General features: G+C 36.1%; 1 protein-coding gene and 2 long non-coding RNA genes across 3 annotated transcripts in view; 2 read left to right on the plus strand and 1 right to left on the minus strand.

Moving 5' to 3' along the window:
• LOC149917766 (uncharacterized) overlaps positions 1–6996 on the plus strand; it is a 28044-nt gene extending 21048 nt beyond the window's left edge. The window contains exons 2-3 of the long non-coding RNA XR_016466763.1: positions 5789–5940; positions 6782–6996. This is a non-coding gene — a long non-coding RNA (uncharacterized LOC149917766). The remainder of the gene's footprint in view (positions 1–5788; positions 5941–6781) is intronic.
• Positions 1–12419, minus strand: part of MUC5AC (mucin 5AC, oligomeric mucus/gel-forming) — a 50621-nt gene that overhangs the window by 30203 nt on the left and 7999 nt on the right. The window contains 18 exon segments of the mRNA XM_090140621.1: positions 86–214; positions 775–931; positions 1500–1739; positions 2185–2364; positions 2678–2791; positions 3273–3411; positions 4002–4153; positions 4282–4382; positions 5026–5075; positions 5666–5921; positions 6397–6523; positions 7690–7784; positions 8537–8701; positions 8786–8923; positions 9343–9412; positions 9819–9929; positions 11033–11171; positions 11794–11911. Of these exon segments, the coding sequence (XP_089996747.1) occupies positions 86–214; positions 775–931; positions 1500–1739; positions 2185–2364; positions 2678–2791; positions 3273–3411; positions 4002–4153; positions 4282–4382; positions 5026–5075; positions 5666–5921; positions 6397–6523; positions 7690–7784; positions 8537–8701; positions 8786–8923; positions 9343–9412; positions 9819–9929; positions 11033–11171; positions 11794–11911 (2481 nt within the window).
• Positions 8517–9769, plus strand: LOC116241195 (uncharacterized). Its single transcript, XR_016466760.1, has 3 exons — positions 8517–8571; positions 9266–9457; positions 9602–9769. It is a non-coding gene; the product is annotated as an uncharacterized LOC116241195 (long non-coding RNA).

Consider the following 12419-nt stretch of genomic DNA (forward strand, 5'->3'; position numbering starts at 1 on the left):
TCATGCACTGAGTAATCTAAATTTTGTTCATCTTACTCTTTTATTTTTTTAATAAACAGAATGATATATGCATAATTATGTTTACCTTCCAAACCTCTCAACTCGTGAAGACACTTCCCACTTGGATTATTACAGGTCTTCATACAAGGGGCTCCACAGGGCTTGTAGTGCCACTCACATTCCCCCTGTGGATTGTAGTAATCGCAGAACAGAGCTAGAGAAAGAGAAATGACAGAAAAGGATCTTTAATTTTTCTATTTCCATTGATGTTATTTTGCTGGGTAAAAGTCCCATGTCATCAGCATAATCATGTAAGTGGTGAACAGCATGTTGTCTTATTTCTCTTTTAATACTGTTGTTACACTTTTATAACATTTTGAAGCCAATAAAGTTATAAAGCAGCGAACAGAGACTTTAAGCATACAAAATAATGACTGACAAGTAAATAGGACACTAATAATACTGCTGGTAAAGTTACTGGCAGATGGTTTCTTTTTAAGTAGATTGAATTCCAACGATTTACTCAAATTGCTTTGGGTTTTGTGTTGAGTTTTTTTTTTTTTTTTGTTATTATTGTGCTGTTTTTTTCTGCCTGTTTTTATGATACAGCAGTGTCCCCTGCAAATATAGTTTTACAAATATAGTTTTATCCTCCTTTCTTTCTTCTTCCTACTTATTTTTGTTTGTTTGTTTCTTTGTCTGATTTTGTTTGTTCCTTGTCTGTTGCTTTCTTTCCCTCTGAATTGCTTCAGAAAGAAGTGGGGTGAGACTTACGACAAATGGATGGGGTTCTCCATGAAATGCAGATGTCCAGCTCATTGCAAGCTTGAGCATAGGCAGCTACTGCTGTACAGAAACATTCACAGTCTCCTCCAGTGTCACAAGCACAAGCATCATCCACACATGCTTGATAATATTCATTTGGTTCAACCTGTTGGAGGAAAAATTTGAGTTTTGTTTCCTGCACTTGTCCACTTTTAAAAGATATTTTCTGTACTAAAAAAAAAAAAACCTTAGAAAATATCTGAAGTTGGCCACTGTATATTTGAGAAAGATTAAAAAAAAGAAAAAAATATGATAATATTTTGAAAAATCGAGGGAAAAATGTTGAAGACAGCTATTAGTAGTAAGTCATAACCATAAGAACGATTTGGTGTTAAAGACACAATTGCAGGAGTATTGCTACATTACTGCATGCTAGCACACAATCGTAGATATCATGTAGCTGATATTTATATTAATAGAAAATGACACCATTGCAGTTAAAATGTATCCTGCTATTTATCAGTAGCTGTCCCTTCTATAACAAGTCCTATGAATTTTTGTGTCGTGTTAGAAAATTGGCATAAGCTGAGGGAATGGAGGTGCATATCCTTTCTACTCAATCTCCCTAGAGCATGGTCTGACTTTGTTATTCATGACTTAGTCCAAATCCTAGTGTGTTTTCAACTACTGTAAACTCTGGCTTAAAAGAACTTCAGACTCAAGTTTTATCATACCTGGGAGTGACACTTCGCAAATACTTCACTGGTAATGATGCTGCATTGCTTCTGTGCCCAGGATTTCCTGTATGGGTTTGCAGTGCATGGATCTTTGGTTTGATTGGCATTTGGGCAAGTAGAAGACACTTTCCAGCTATTGGCAAACTCCAGCACATTGCCTACCACAGACTGACTGCGCGTAGTGAAGTCATTGTTTCCATTGCCATCATAGTTTCCACAAAGGCCACAGACATGTCCCTGCATGGGGATAAACACAAAGTAACGAAGATCAGCAAGGTACAGATTCTCAGTATCTGTGAGGAATGTACTCCATAATGAACCTTATTTAAAATGAGCTGAGCCTCTTCAGCAAAATACCTTTCATGAAGAGATATCTCTAACTTATTCTTAGGAGTGATAGGGAAAGAAGTAGAGTATACTTGTGGTTCTTAATATTAATTAAATGTACCTCTTCAGCAAAATACGTTTTCTTGAAGGAAACTACTGATACAGCTGCTGTTATGCCGTTGTTGAATAACAGAATTTATAGAAAATGTTTATATAGAATCTGAGTCAATACTACAAAGGTAATAGGCAATAACTGCTTTTCAGTTGAAGCCTAAATTTCCATATTTCCACATGAGATAGAGCATGAAAATGGGTCAGGGAGTGTTCACTCCAGGTTTTGTATTTTAAAACGTACCTGAAAGCTGGGACTAAGTTTGATGAATATACTGGTTTTCTTGTCCCACATGAGTATCAGACCAACAGTAGTGTCAACAACCATGTAGATGCCCATGGAACGGATTTGGAATGGCATTTCTCCTCCAGGTGACCTCTGGATGACATCTGAATGTCCATCACTGAGTACCAGCTCATAGTTCTGGGACAAGGAATGTAAAAATTAGAGACCGATTTAAAAAGTCACCCACTAGGTCCAGTTTTTTATATTGTTAGTAACCATTTTTGAAATAATTATCATCAAAATGTTGTATTCAAAAATCTCTTGTTAACCTGCTTCTTTTCAAAAATCCCTCTATTGCTTTCCCTGGCAGAATTGTTGGCAGTGATCATGGAAGTGCGATAACATTTTTACTGTCTTAGGGGACACTTTATGATATAATCTGTCTGGGACAACCCAACAGTCCTTCCAGCAAATTAGGCTTGGGGTGAAACTTATTGAAGAACATACTTACCCCCAAGAAAACTTTAATAGACTTGGAGCAGGTGGTTCCTGTTGTGCCACATGGAATGTTCTCAGTGATGACTCTGAAGGTTCCCTGATTCAAACCTTTTCTGCCACAGTAGTTCTGAAACAGAAGAATGATATTCTGTATTAATGATGCTCTCTGATGCAATATACAAGAATTATAGAATCACAGATCACCATGGTTGGAAAAGACCTCCAAGATCATCTAGTCCAACTGTCTATCTACCACTAATACTTCCCCACTGAACCACACTCCTTAGTACCACATCTGAATGTTTCGTGAACACCTCCAGGGACAGTGACTCCACCACCTCCCTGGGCAGCCCATTCCAGAATCTGACCACTCTTTCAGAGAAGAAATTTTTCCTAATTTCCAGCCTAAACCTCCCTTGCAACTCCTGTGCAACTTAAGGTCATTTCCTATCATCCTATTACTTGGAGAATCCTAGAATCACAGAGTTGAAAAAGACCTCAAGGACCATCAATTCCAACTTCTAGAAAAAGACTCACTACAACCTCCTTTCCAGAAAAAGACTCACTACAACCTCCTTTCAGGTAGTTGTGCAGAAGGAATTTATTACCTGGATTAGAACATATTCACAGTCTCCTTCAAAATCAAAGCGTTTTCCATCAAAGGTGGTGTAATGCCCATCTCCGTAAACTGAACAGGTTTCTAGGCAGGGTTCCTCAGAGCAGTGCCACTTTCTGTTTCTACACGTGCTACATAAGACGAAAAGAACTCAAAATGTGAAAAAAAGATATTCACATATCATACCAATTCATATTTCAATATGTACATTCTTCTGTTTTTAGTTTTAAAAAATGTTAAGCTTACAGTGAAAAAATAAGGTTTGTTTATTCTCAGAAATGCAGCAAACCTCTAGAGTCTCTAGAATTTACCCAAAGACAGTGTTAGTTCATAATGATGTGAATAATTTGGGTTAGAAAAAACTTAAGTGTTCCACATTTCTAAATCTTGTTGGCTGTATTGAATTATAGGTATTGTCTGAGAAGAAAAAAAGAAAGCTGCCTTAACTCTAATGAATATGACAGCATCTGAACCAAATTTTTATTCTGACCACATGCAATTTCTGTGCTATGTGCCACTTTAAAAACAGAAGCAGTTTGCTTTTTATTTAAAATGGCCATGAGTGGGCCCAATTAGCCTTATTTTTTTGCTTAATTTATCATTTTATTTAGGATTCTTTCTTACAAATCTTGATACTGCTAGAGTGAAAAGCTGTAATTCAACGAGAATTTAAACTATTCCCTTCTAGGTGCTTGAAAATAATGTTTCAACATGGTCTTACCAGTTGTTACAGCCAACTCTGATTGATTCTCCTGGACTGTAGGAATCCCCATTGTGAACACAAGGGCACTCTTCAGCAGTTATGCAGCCGCCTTTGCCATCTGATACGTAATTAGGAGGACATATGCAGCCAGAGACACAGTGGGTTTTGTACTGTAAAGACCATGTAAAAGATGTGACTTGAAACATTGCCCCGATGGAAGAGTCCATCTACAACTGGTAACCATAAAAGAGATCTAGTTTCTTATGCTTTCAATTGGGTGTACAGATTCTGTACTTACACATTCCATGTCTAAAGTCTGACAACTCTTCTGGCACTCTGCTCCTGTGACACCTGCAGTGGCGTTGCCACAGTCAACATAGACCATGGGAGGTGCACAGACTGGAAGAGAGAAAAAAAGCACAAGAAGTGTGAAACAAACAACATGTTTAAATCTTTGTGTTTCCTTAAAAATTCAAAAACAAACAAAAACAAACAAAAAACCATCAATACCAACAAAACCAAACATATGTTTCAGATACATGCAACTTAAGGGAATGCATTTGTCCAGAGGTAGAAACAAATGTTCTGAAGTCATTCCCATTTTGGTTTTATGTCTATGTTTTGACTGTTCATAGGAACTAATGTCCAGTTAGTTTCATGAAATACCTCTTTTCAACAAACGAAAAACAAGAAAGCAAAGATCCTGTTTTACTTTGACTGTTTGAAGTGACTGGCTTCTAGTTCTTTAATTTAAAAAAAAAAAAACTATATAAAAGGCAGACATTTTTCTCCTCAAGTTCACTGAAGTGAGCAAGTATTCTTTTCTCCTGGGTAATAACTTGATGTTTATGTCATTTGAAAGTGAAAATGGTGTTGTTTTGTTGGTTTTTTTTTTACAGTTATGGTGTGTTATAGAATCACTGGTTTGTTTTCTTGTTTGATTTCAGACTTACAGAATTTGTATAATTATAACAAAAACAGAGAATTGAAAAGGTTGAAGGTGTGAAGGGAAAATTAAATAAAATCTTAAGCAGTATGTTACCTGGTGGTGGTTTCTCTCCAATGCAGCTCAGCTTTCCATAACTGCAAGTGCTATAAAAAGGAGAAAGGTGTTATATTTGCTTCTCTTGCTGAGTTTCAATTTGTTTGCTAATTAATTTGAAAGAATGAAACAAACACTGTGTGGAGAAAACTTATTTTTCATCAGAATAGTTTAGAATATTTGAAAGTATTTCATATTAGAGCAGACCAAAAAAACATTATGTTCTGTAAGTAGACCAGTTTTCTTTGTCCATTTGTCTAATTAAAAATTGTCCTTCAGAATATTCCAGATTTCATTCATAATGTTAATCCTAGTAGGATTGTCAAGTCTGTATCATCTCTGTGTGATGTGAAAGAAGTCATTTATGCTCACCGAAATTTTGTTGCAGAGAATAAGCAAGTACCTGGGTGAGAGTTTGGCTGGTAGCCAAGGTTAAGTCACCATAGTATGCTTTGTTTGATTGTTATAGTAGTCTAATTCAAAACATGAATTGATCTTATAATTTTTGTGAATTCTTTTTTTGTGTGTGTTGAATTCACTAGGGAGAAAAATTGGTTAGATTTGAATAAATTGCATAGGATATATGTGGTTTCCTGATTGCCTGTATCCAGTCTCATTCTTTTCTTTTCAAATCTCTTACCAGACAATGCCATTATCATGAATAACTTCCCCAGTAGACAGAGGCATTCCTTTGTAGTAACAAGGACAGCTAGAAGCAGGCACGCATTTGCCACTTTCATCCATGTAGGTTCCATTTACACAGGTGCAGCCATCAACTGGGACAAACTTGATGTTGCATGTGACATCAGGCTCACTCAGAGAACGACAAGTAGGTTGACAGGAATCAACATTGTAAGTGTACTCCAAGGATTTTGGACACGTGTTGGTGTATTTTGCTTGAGAGAGTAAAACAAGGTGAGTTAATGTAAGGATCAGTGTAGGTATAAATGCAGTATTTGAGGTAAAGTACATATGATAAAATATGGCATATTAAGTAGATGTCCTTTTCTGATATCCTCAGTAGTGTGATTTATTTTTTTTTTAACTGCCAAAACAAAATTTTCCCCTATAATTGTGCCATAAATACAAATATTTTGTCCAAGTTAAAAAAAGCAAAAAAGTTCAATTATATTGATACATTGTGTATTATTGCTATTTTCTGAGCAAGTAACCAAGTCTCTTGTTACGTTTCTCCCTGTATGCTGCTTATTTTTTATGGTATTCCTCTCTTCCCCAAATTCTTGGAAGTGAATGCTATACTTAAAACATAATTTAACACAATTTACTCTGGGAATCCCATATGTTCTGAAAGCTTGTTTGTGGGGTCTTTTGGGTGATTGTTTTCAAGAGGCAAAGAGGTGTAGAACTTACTGCAGACTTTGTTCCTCCATCCATTGAGAAGTATTCCTTTAGCAGCACAGGCTCTGACATAGCTGGAAAGGGCAGCACACATGCAGTCCTCAGTACTCTCACAGTTACATGTATCAAACATACAGTTCTAGGGAAAGAGGATGATATGAGATCATCAGATTGTCATTTCAGAACTGTATCTCTTTAGACTTTATTTAAAGTGTCATGTTCATTACAGCTGAAAGAAAATGTAATTCAAATACATATAAATAAGTACATGCCTATTTTTCATTTGAAGATTTCTTTGAGCCCTTTCAGAAAAGATTATTTGCAAAGAAAGATAGTAATCAGAGGCCCACAATTTTAACTTATTTTTTCTTTTTGTTGTTCTTCTTTACTTTTGCAGGTGGTGATAGGTTTCCCAGCTGCTTCCAATTTGTAGCCATGTGTACGGGAACTGCTGAATCACGGCCTGAACCTCTGATCACCTAAGGCGAGCAATGAGTCAGCCATGGGAGCACAGGTGAAGGCAATTCACCTGTGCTGCTGGAAGGGGTGGAGCCTGGCTCCACCTGTCCTAGACCCATTTAAGAGCTGACTACCAGTGAGAGAGGATTCCTTTTGGAGATTCCTCCTCTGGAGTTTTGCAGTAAACCCAGGATGCGGGTAAGCATTCTATCTGTTCTCTTTTTGTTATTATAACCTGCTTAGTCAAGTTCTCTTGTTTATTTTGTAATTATAACTTCTTTATATTCATTGATTATACACCGTGGTACCATAGATAATGGAACAAGTAGTAAGCATTTAATACCACCTGACTTTTGCATCTTTGCTAGACTCTCTGAGTCAGAGGAATAAAGGGGAGGAAAAAGTAAGTCATTTTTTGTAGGGCTATAGGTTGAATTTTTGGAGTTTTTTTTTAACAGTCCATTTGCTGCTTTGTACTTTCAGTTCTTGCTTTCTTCTTAGAAATGTACCAGCTGAGAGCAACTAGGCAAAGTACTACTTATACTGCTTTTATCTCTAGAAAAGCACCTTCTGTTGTTAGGCTTGATAAAGAATTCAGACAGTTTAAGCTTCTGGATTAGGGATTTAGTATCAAGAAAACGCCTGTAAATTCATTCTCCTTTGAGTGAAAAGAAAGGTAACTTTATAAAGGAGTAAATACTATGATGCCTAGATAAAATGAATCCTTAGCTTGGAAAGAACTGTCATAAATGTGTCTTCTCCTGACTGGCATCTTATTCTCTCAGGTGTTGGCATCAGTAGTCCAGGTATTGTTCTTTTAAGCATGAGAAAGCTAAGAGCCAATACCTTCTGGTAAACTTCTGGATTCACTGTTGAGTGACATTCAGCGAAAGGACCCATGGTATCAGAGAGCAAGCCACACCAGTGCTGAGCATACTTATCTGTGAATTTAAAACATGCAAATTAATATTGTGCTTCATTGCCTAAATTCTTGTTTCTGTGTTACATTACTTCCTGCAGTGAAATTAGAGAGGTTTAACTTAACAGAGTTCAGCTATTTCCTTAAATATTAATAGTATTCTGCATCATCTGTACAAAGATAATAATTCTTCATAAACTGAGTACTCTTAATTTATGGTAGTTGTTGTGGAATAAACTAAAACTTCTTATATGTATTTTAATAAAGAAGAATCAAAATGTGGATCAAAAGTACAGTAGCTCATCTTAAAAAAAAATTGCAGACTGGCTGTGGATGGTGGAAACTTAAGTGGTTCTTTGTTTGAAATTCTTAAGATTCAGAGAGCTATGAAGTTATTCATGAACTATAAGTCTGGTTCATAGTTTGATAGTGGAAGGATGACAGTGAGTCTTTCAGCCTCCAGTTGAGCTATGCACAGCTTTTTTTCTTGTATGACAACCAGTGCTTTGCAGGAATAGATTCCTTATATTCTGTATGGTTCCAGTTCCCCTTCGGTAAATTGGCAAAAGCGACACTGGCTTTCTTTAGCCAAAGGAATACTTTTGAAGATCCAAAATATTGAGCTACTTACTGCTTATTAATTGATAATTTCTAGCCTCTACTGAGGGAAACTGTGTGTGCACAAATGGTCCACTGTTACTAAATGCTAAATGCTTTGTGGTTTATGAGCTCATTTCTTCTTTCTATCTTAAAAGGGAACAGAAAAGAGCTTACCATTTTCTATGCTGAGAGTGCAAGGGTTCTCAAAGGTAATTTTGGCATCAGGACAATCAGCCCGAGTTTTCCAAGTATTGCCAAAGGCTGCTGAAGTACCCTCTATTACACCACTTGTGGTTTTGAAGTCATCTGTCTGGATGTCATTGAAGTTTCCACAGAGACCTAAAGGGAAGTAGATAGGCTGTGAAAGTCTCCTACAAAATCAAGCATGCTGATGAAGGCAGTTGTTAGAATAAGATCACTTACCACAGGTCTGCCCTTTCTGTGATGGATCTAAGTTTATAAAAAGTTGCATGAGAGGTACAATTTGAATCTGCAGCTGAAGACCGAAAGTTGTTTGTAAAATGATGAAAAATGATGATGGTCTGAAGATGGTGACATTTGCTGTGGACAAAGAGGAATAATTTCACTTAAGATAAACAGTTAAAACAACTTTTCACTATATAGGAGAATTACACAGCCATGTGTGATCTTAGTTGTTGAAGAACAGAAAAAGTATGTATAGGATTTCAAATCCTGCACCAAGATGGGCTATCTTTACTTTAAAGAATGAGTATGCAAAAAAACTTCCACTTTTCCATCAGTTGTTCTAAAGTGGAGGGAAAGGCATACATTTCTGTTCCTATCTGAAAGAACACCTTTGCTTGATAAAAATGTTTAGCATGATTTAGTAGTAGGCTCCAACACAAAGCTATTCTGTCATTTAGTAATTTGCTTTCTGTTCAGGCGCAGCAGTATCTGAGAAGAAGTGGTAGGATACTTTCCAGTGAGAAACATCACAGAAGTCTTTGAAAGGAACTTACCTGCAGAGAAGGGCAGCTGTGTGTAGATCATATTCACAAATACACTGCCAGAAGGCTGGATCACAATGTTCTGCCCACAAGAAAAGGCAATGATTATCAAGCATGTTTAGGAAAGGTAAAACACTTTCCAAATGTAGTATATCTAGTATTATTCAAGATAAAGGAAAGGAGTGGGGGAGGGAAAAAGGAATAGGGAAGTTGGTGGACTCTGGCTATGGTGATTTTCAGGTTCCCTTACTATTTCTTTTCTTTTTTATAGAAATCCATTGATGGCTAAAACAGACAACTAAATGACAGAAAACTATGAGGATTTGACTTCCAATATATCTGCTTTGTTCTTTTCAAAAATTGAATTCATTTGAAAATGATAAAACAAAAAATCAGTTGGTGCTGTTATGAGTCATTTGCATACTCCTTGCATATTAAGATTGGAGAACATCACTGCAGAATATTAGCTGTTTGCATTTGCTACTTACAGTTTGTCCTCCACTTAGACTGATGGCTACGCCCTTGAGGCAAGTCTCAGTATCAGTGAGACCACACTTGTGGATGTCACCCAGAACAGTGAAATCATTGCTGTCACAGAGCTAGAAGGAGAAAACAAAATAGCCCATTGTATTAGAAAGATCACACAGTGGTGTTTTTGCTTTTTTTTGTTTAATTTTTTTTTTTTTCCTGCAGACTATGTTCTATGAGCTGTATTTGAAGTGTGCCTATTGGCCAAGTTATTACAGAGAAACACACAACTCATTTTCTTGGTGTTAACAATACTGAACTGAGGACAGCTGAGATGTGGAATTACAGCCATAGGAAAATTTAATGTTAAAATTTAGGGCTTTTTAGATCTTATCTATACAGGTTGAAGGTTTTGGTGTACTTCCAGGGCCCCTGTGAATCTAACTTTACATGCTGGTGCCAAAAAGGAAGTTTAGCATGTCTGATCTATGCTTACATTGTTGATCCAGCCCTATGCTTGTGATTTCTCACTGAAAATTTTCATTGATTTAGTCTAATCTGTTTTTAAATTATGTCATTCTAGCTCATTTCTTAAGTGTTTATGGTTCTCTTTCCTGGTAACATTCAGCTTGATCTTTTTCAGAGCAGGTTTTATTTAATATAAAGCCTTCAGGAAATTGATTTTTGCATTACTCACCCAGTACAAATCAACAGCCAAATATATATTGCATTCTGAGATTTGAAATCTGTAGTTAACTGAGGCATACATACTCAGGATTCAGTCCCTACTAATTTAGCGAGTTCAGTAGATCTTAAGTGTTTTTTAATGTATATATAGTTTCTGATGCTGGTTTTAGAATATGTGTATGACTTCTTACCATTTTGCTTTCAAATTCTAGTGTATTCTGCATTTTCTCTTTCTCAAAGAGACAGTTACAAAACACCAGACAGGGAATATTCAATTAAAAAAAAGGAAAGTGTAGAGGCTGTTTCATGAAAACTAAAAACTCAGTGCAGTTCTTAACCAATGATCAAATAGATAAGAATACTAAAGTATTTATTTTCTAGAAAACTATGGGAAAGCCCATTGGGATCTATTTAAGGTTCCACGTATTTCCTTTAAGTTTCAGAAAATTGCTGTAATTACCAGTAGTTTCATTTAAACATTCTTGTATTTAATAAAAGTGTTTTCCTTTAGCAAATTACTTTAACAAGGAATGTGACTCCTTTTTACCTTGGTTAGGACGTAGCTACAATCTCCATAGAAGGAATAATATTTTTCATCAAATGTTGTAATGTGGGAGCCTCCTTCGATGCTGCAAGTCCCTGGACATGACTGGGTGACGCAAGTCCATTCACCCCCAGCACAAGTACTGAAATGAAGAAGGCATTCTGTAACCTTGATAGTGCATATATAAATTAAATTAGACATAAGGGCACCTTTATTTTCCTCGTGAATCATTGCTGAGTATGCTGCCTTCTGGAGAAAAATATACTTACAAAGAAACCACGTTTGTTTGAAATTCAAAATAAGTATCATTAATATAAACATATAGATATGATGTTTATATAAATATATATAATATAAATCATATTTATGTTTATGTTAATGATACTTTAAGCATAATGTTTTTTATTTCCAGTTGTTGGACAGAATTAAATTCTTTTGAACCTGGCATTCATTTTGTTATACAGTGCTGTGATTACCGCGTCACATCCTTCACATCTGTAAATGGCTTTTCAGCCTCCACGATTTGAGTTTGATTGTTCCCTATAAATGGTTAGTCTTGACATCAAAACACTTACATCTAAACTTAAAATTGTGCTTCTGAGTCTGAGGAGAAAACAGATTTGAAAATCCTCTGAAAAAGTTATCAAGGAACTTCAGTTAATAAGTAGTTCATTTCTTTTTAAGGAGTAATTAGTAATTTTTCCCTGTCTCCAAAACATATAGATACACCCCTAAAAAAAGAAATATGAGAGGGGCTATATTACCATGATCTGCATTTAGATGAGAAGGAGGTACCAGGAGCATAAGTTTCGCCTTCATAGGTACAGTGGCATTCCTTACGGGGAATACAACCAGCACCATTAATGTCATCAAATAACATTCCTAGGGAAAGAAACAGTCTGTTAGTTATTTTGTGCACTACAGAATCTGCTTTTGTTTACATGTCTGTCAGACGTATGAAGTGTTTTGCATTTCTCCTGCAAATGGAAAATATAAAGCTTCTTAAAATAATAGAATGCCACCTATAGAGGGAATGAAGCCTATCTAAAATCCTAGGATAATCATAAGGAACTTCTAAGTAAAGTCCTTTCTGTTATAGGCTTCATTAGACTGGAATTAGGATTAAAACTATTAGAGAGTAAGATGGAATAGATGAACCATTTATAAGATTGCTTGGGGATGTATTTGGCTATATATATATTTACTGTACAGTCAGAGAATTGTTTATTCAATAACACTGACACCTCTTAAGCGATGGTGAATTCTGTGAGACATCACTGAAGATGTGCAAAAGATTTACAATGGGAAAAGATGTCCATCACTCAGAATGCCGACAATTCTCAGGCACAGAAGCTGGCATGAGGAAAGTAAACACATTTGTTGGGTATGG

The sequence above is a fragment of the Phasianus colchicus genome, chromosome 5 (genome assembly GCF_987193195.1).
Source record: "Phasianus colchicus chromosome 5, bPhaCol1.hap1.1, whole genome shotgun sequence".
Lineage (NCBI taxonomy): Eukaryota > Metazoa > Chordata > Aves > Galliformes > Phasianidae > Phasianus > Phasianus colchicus.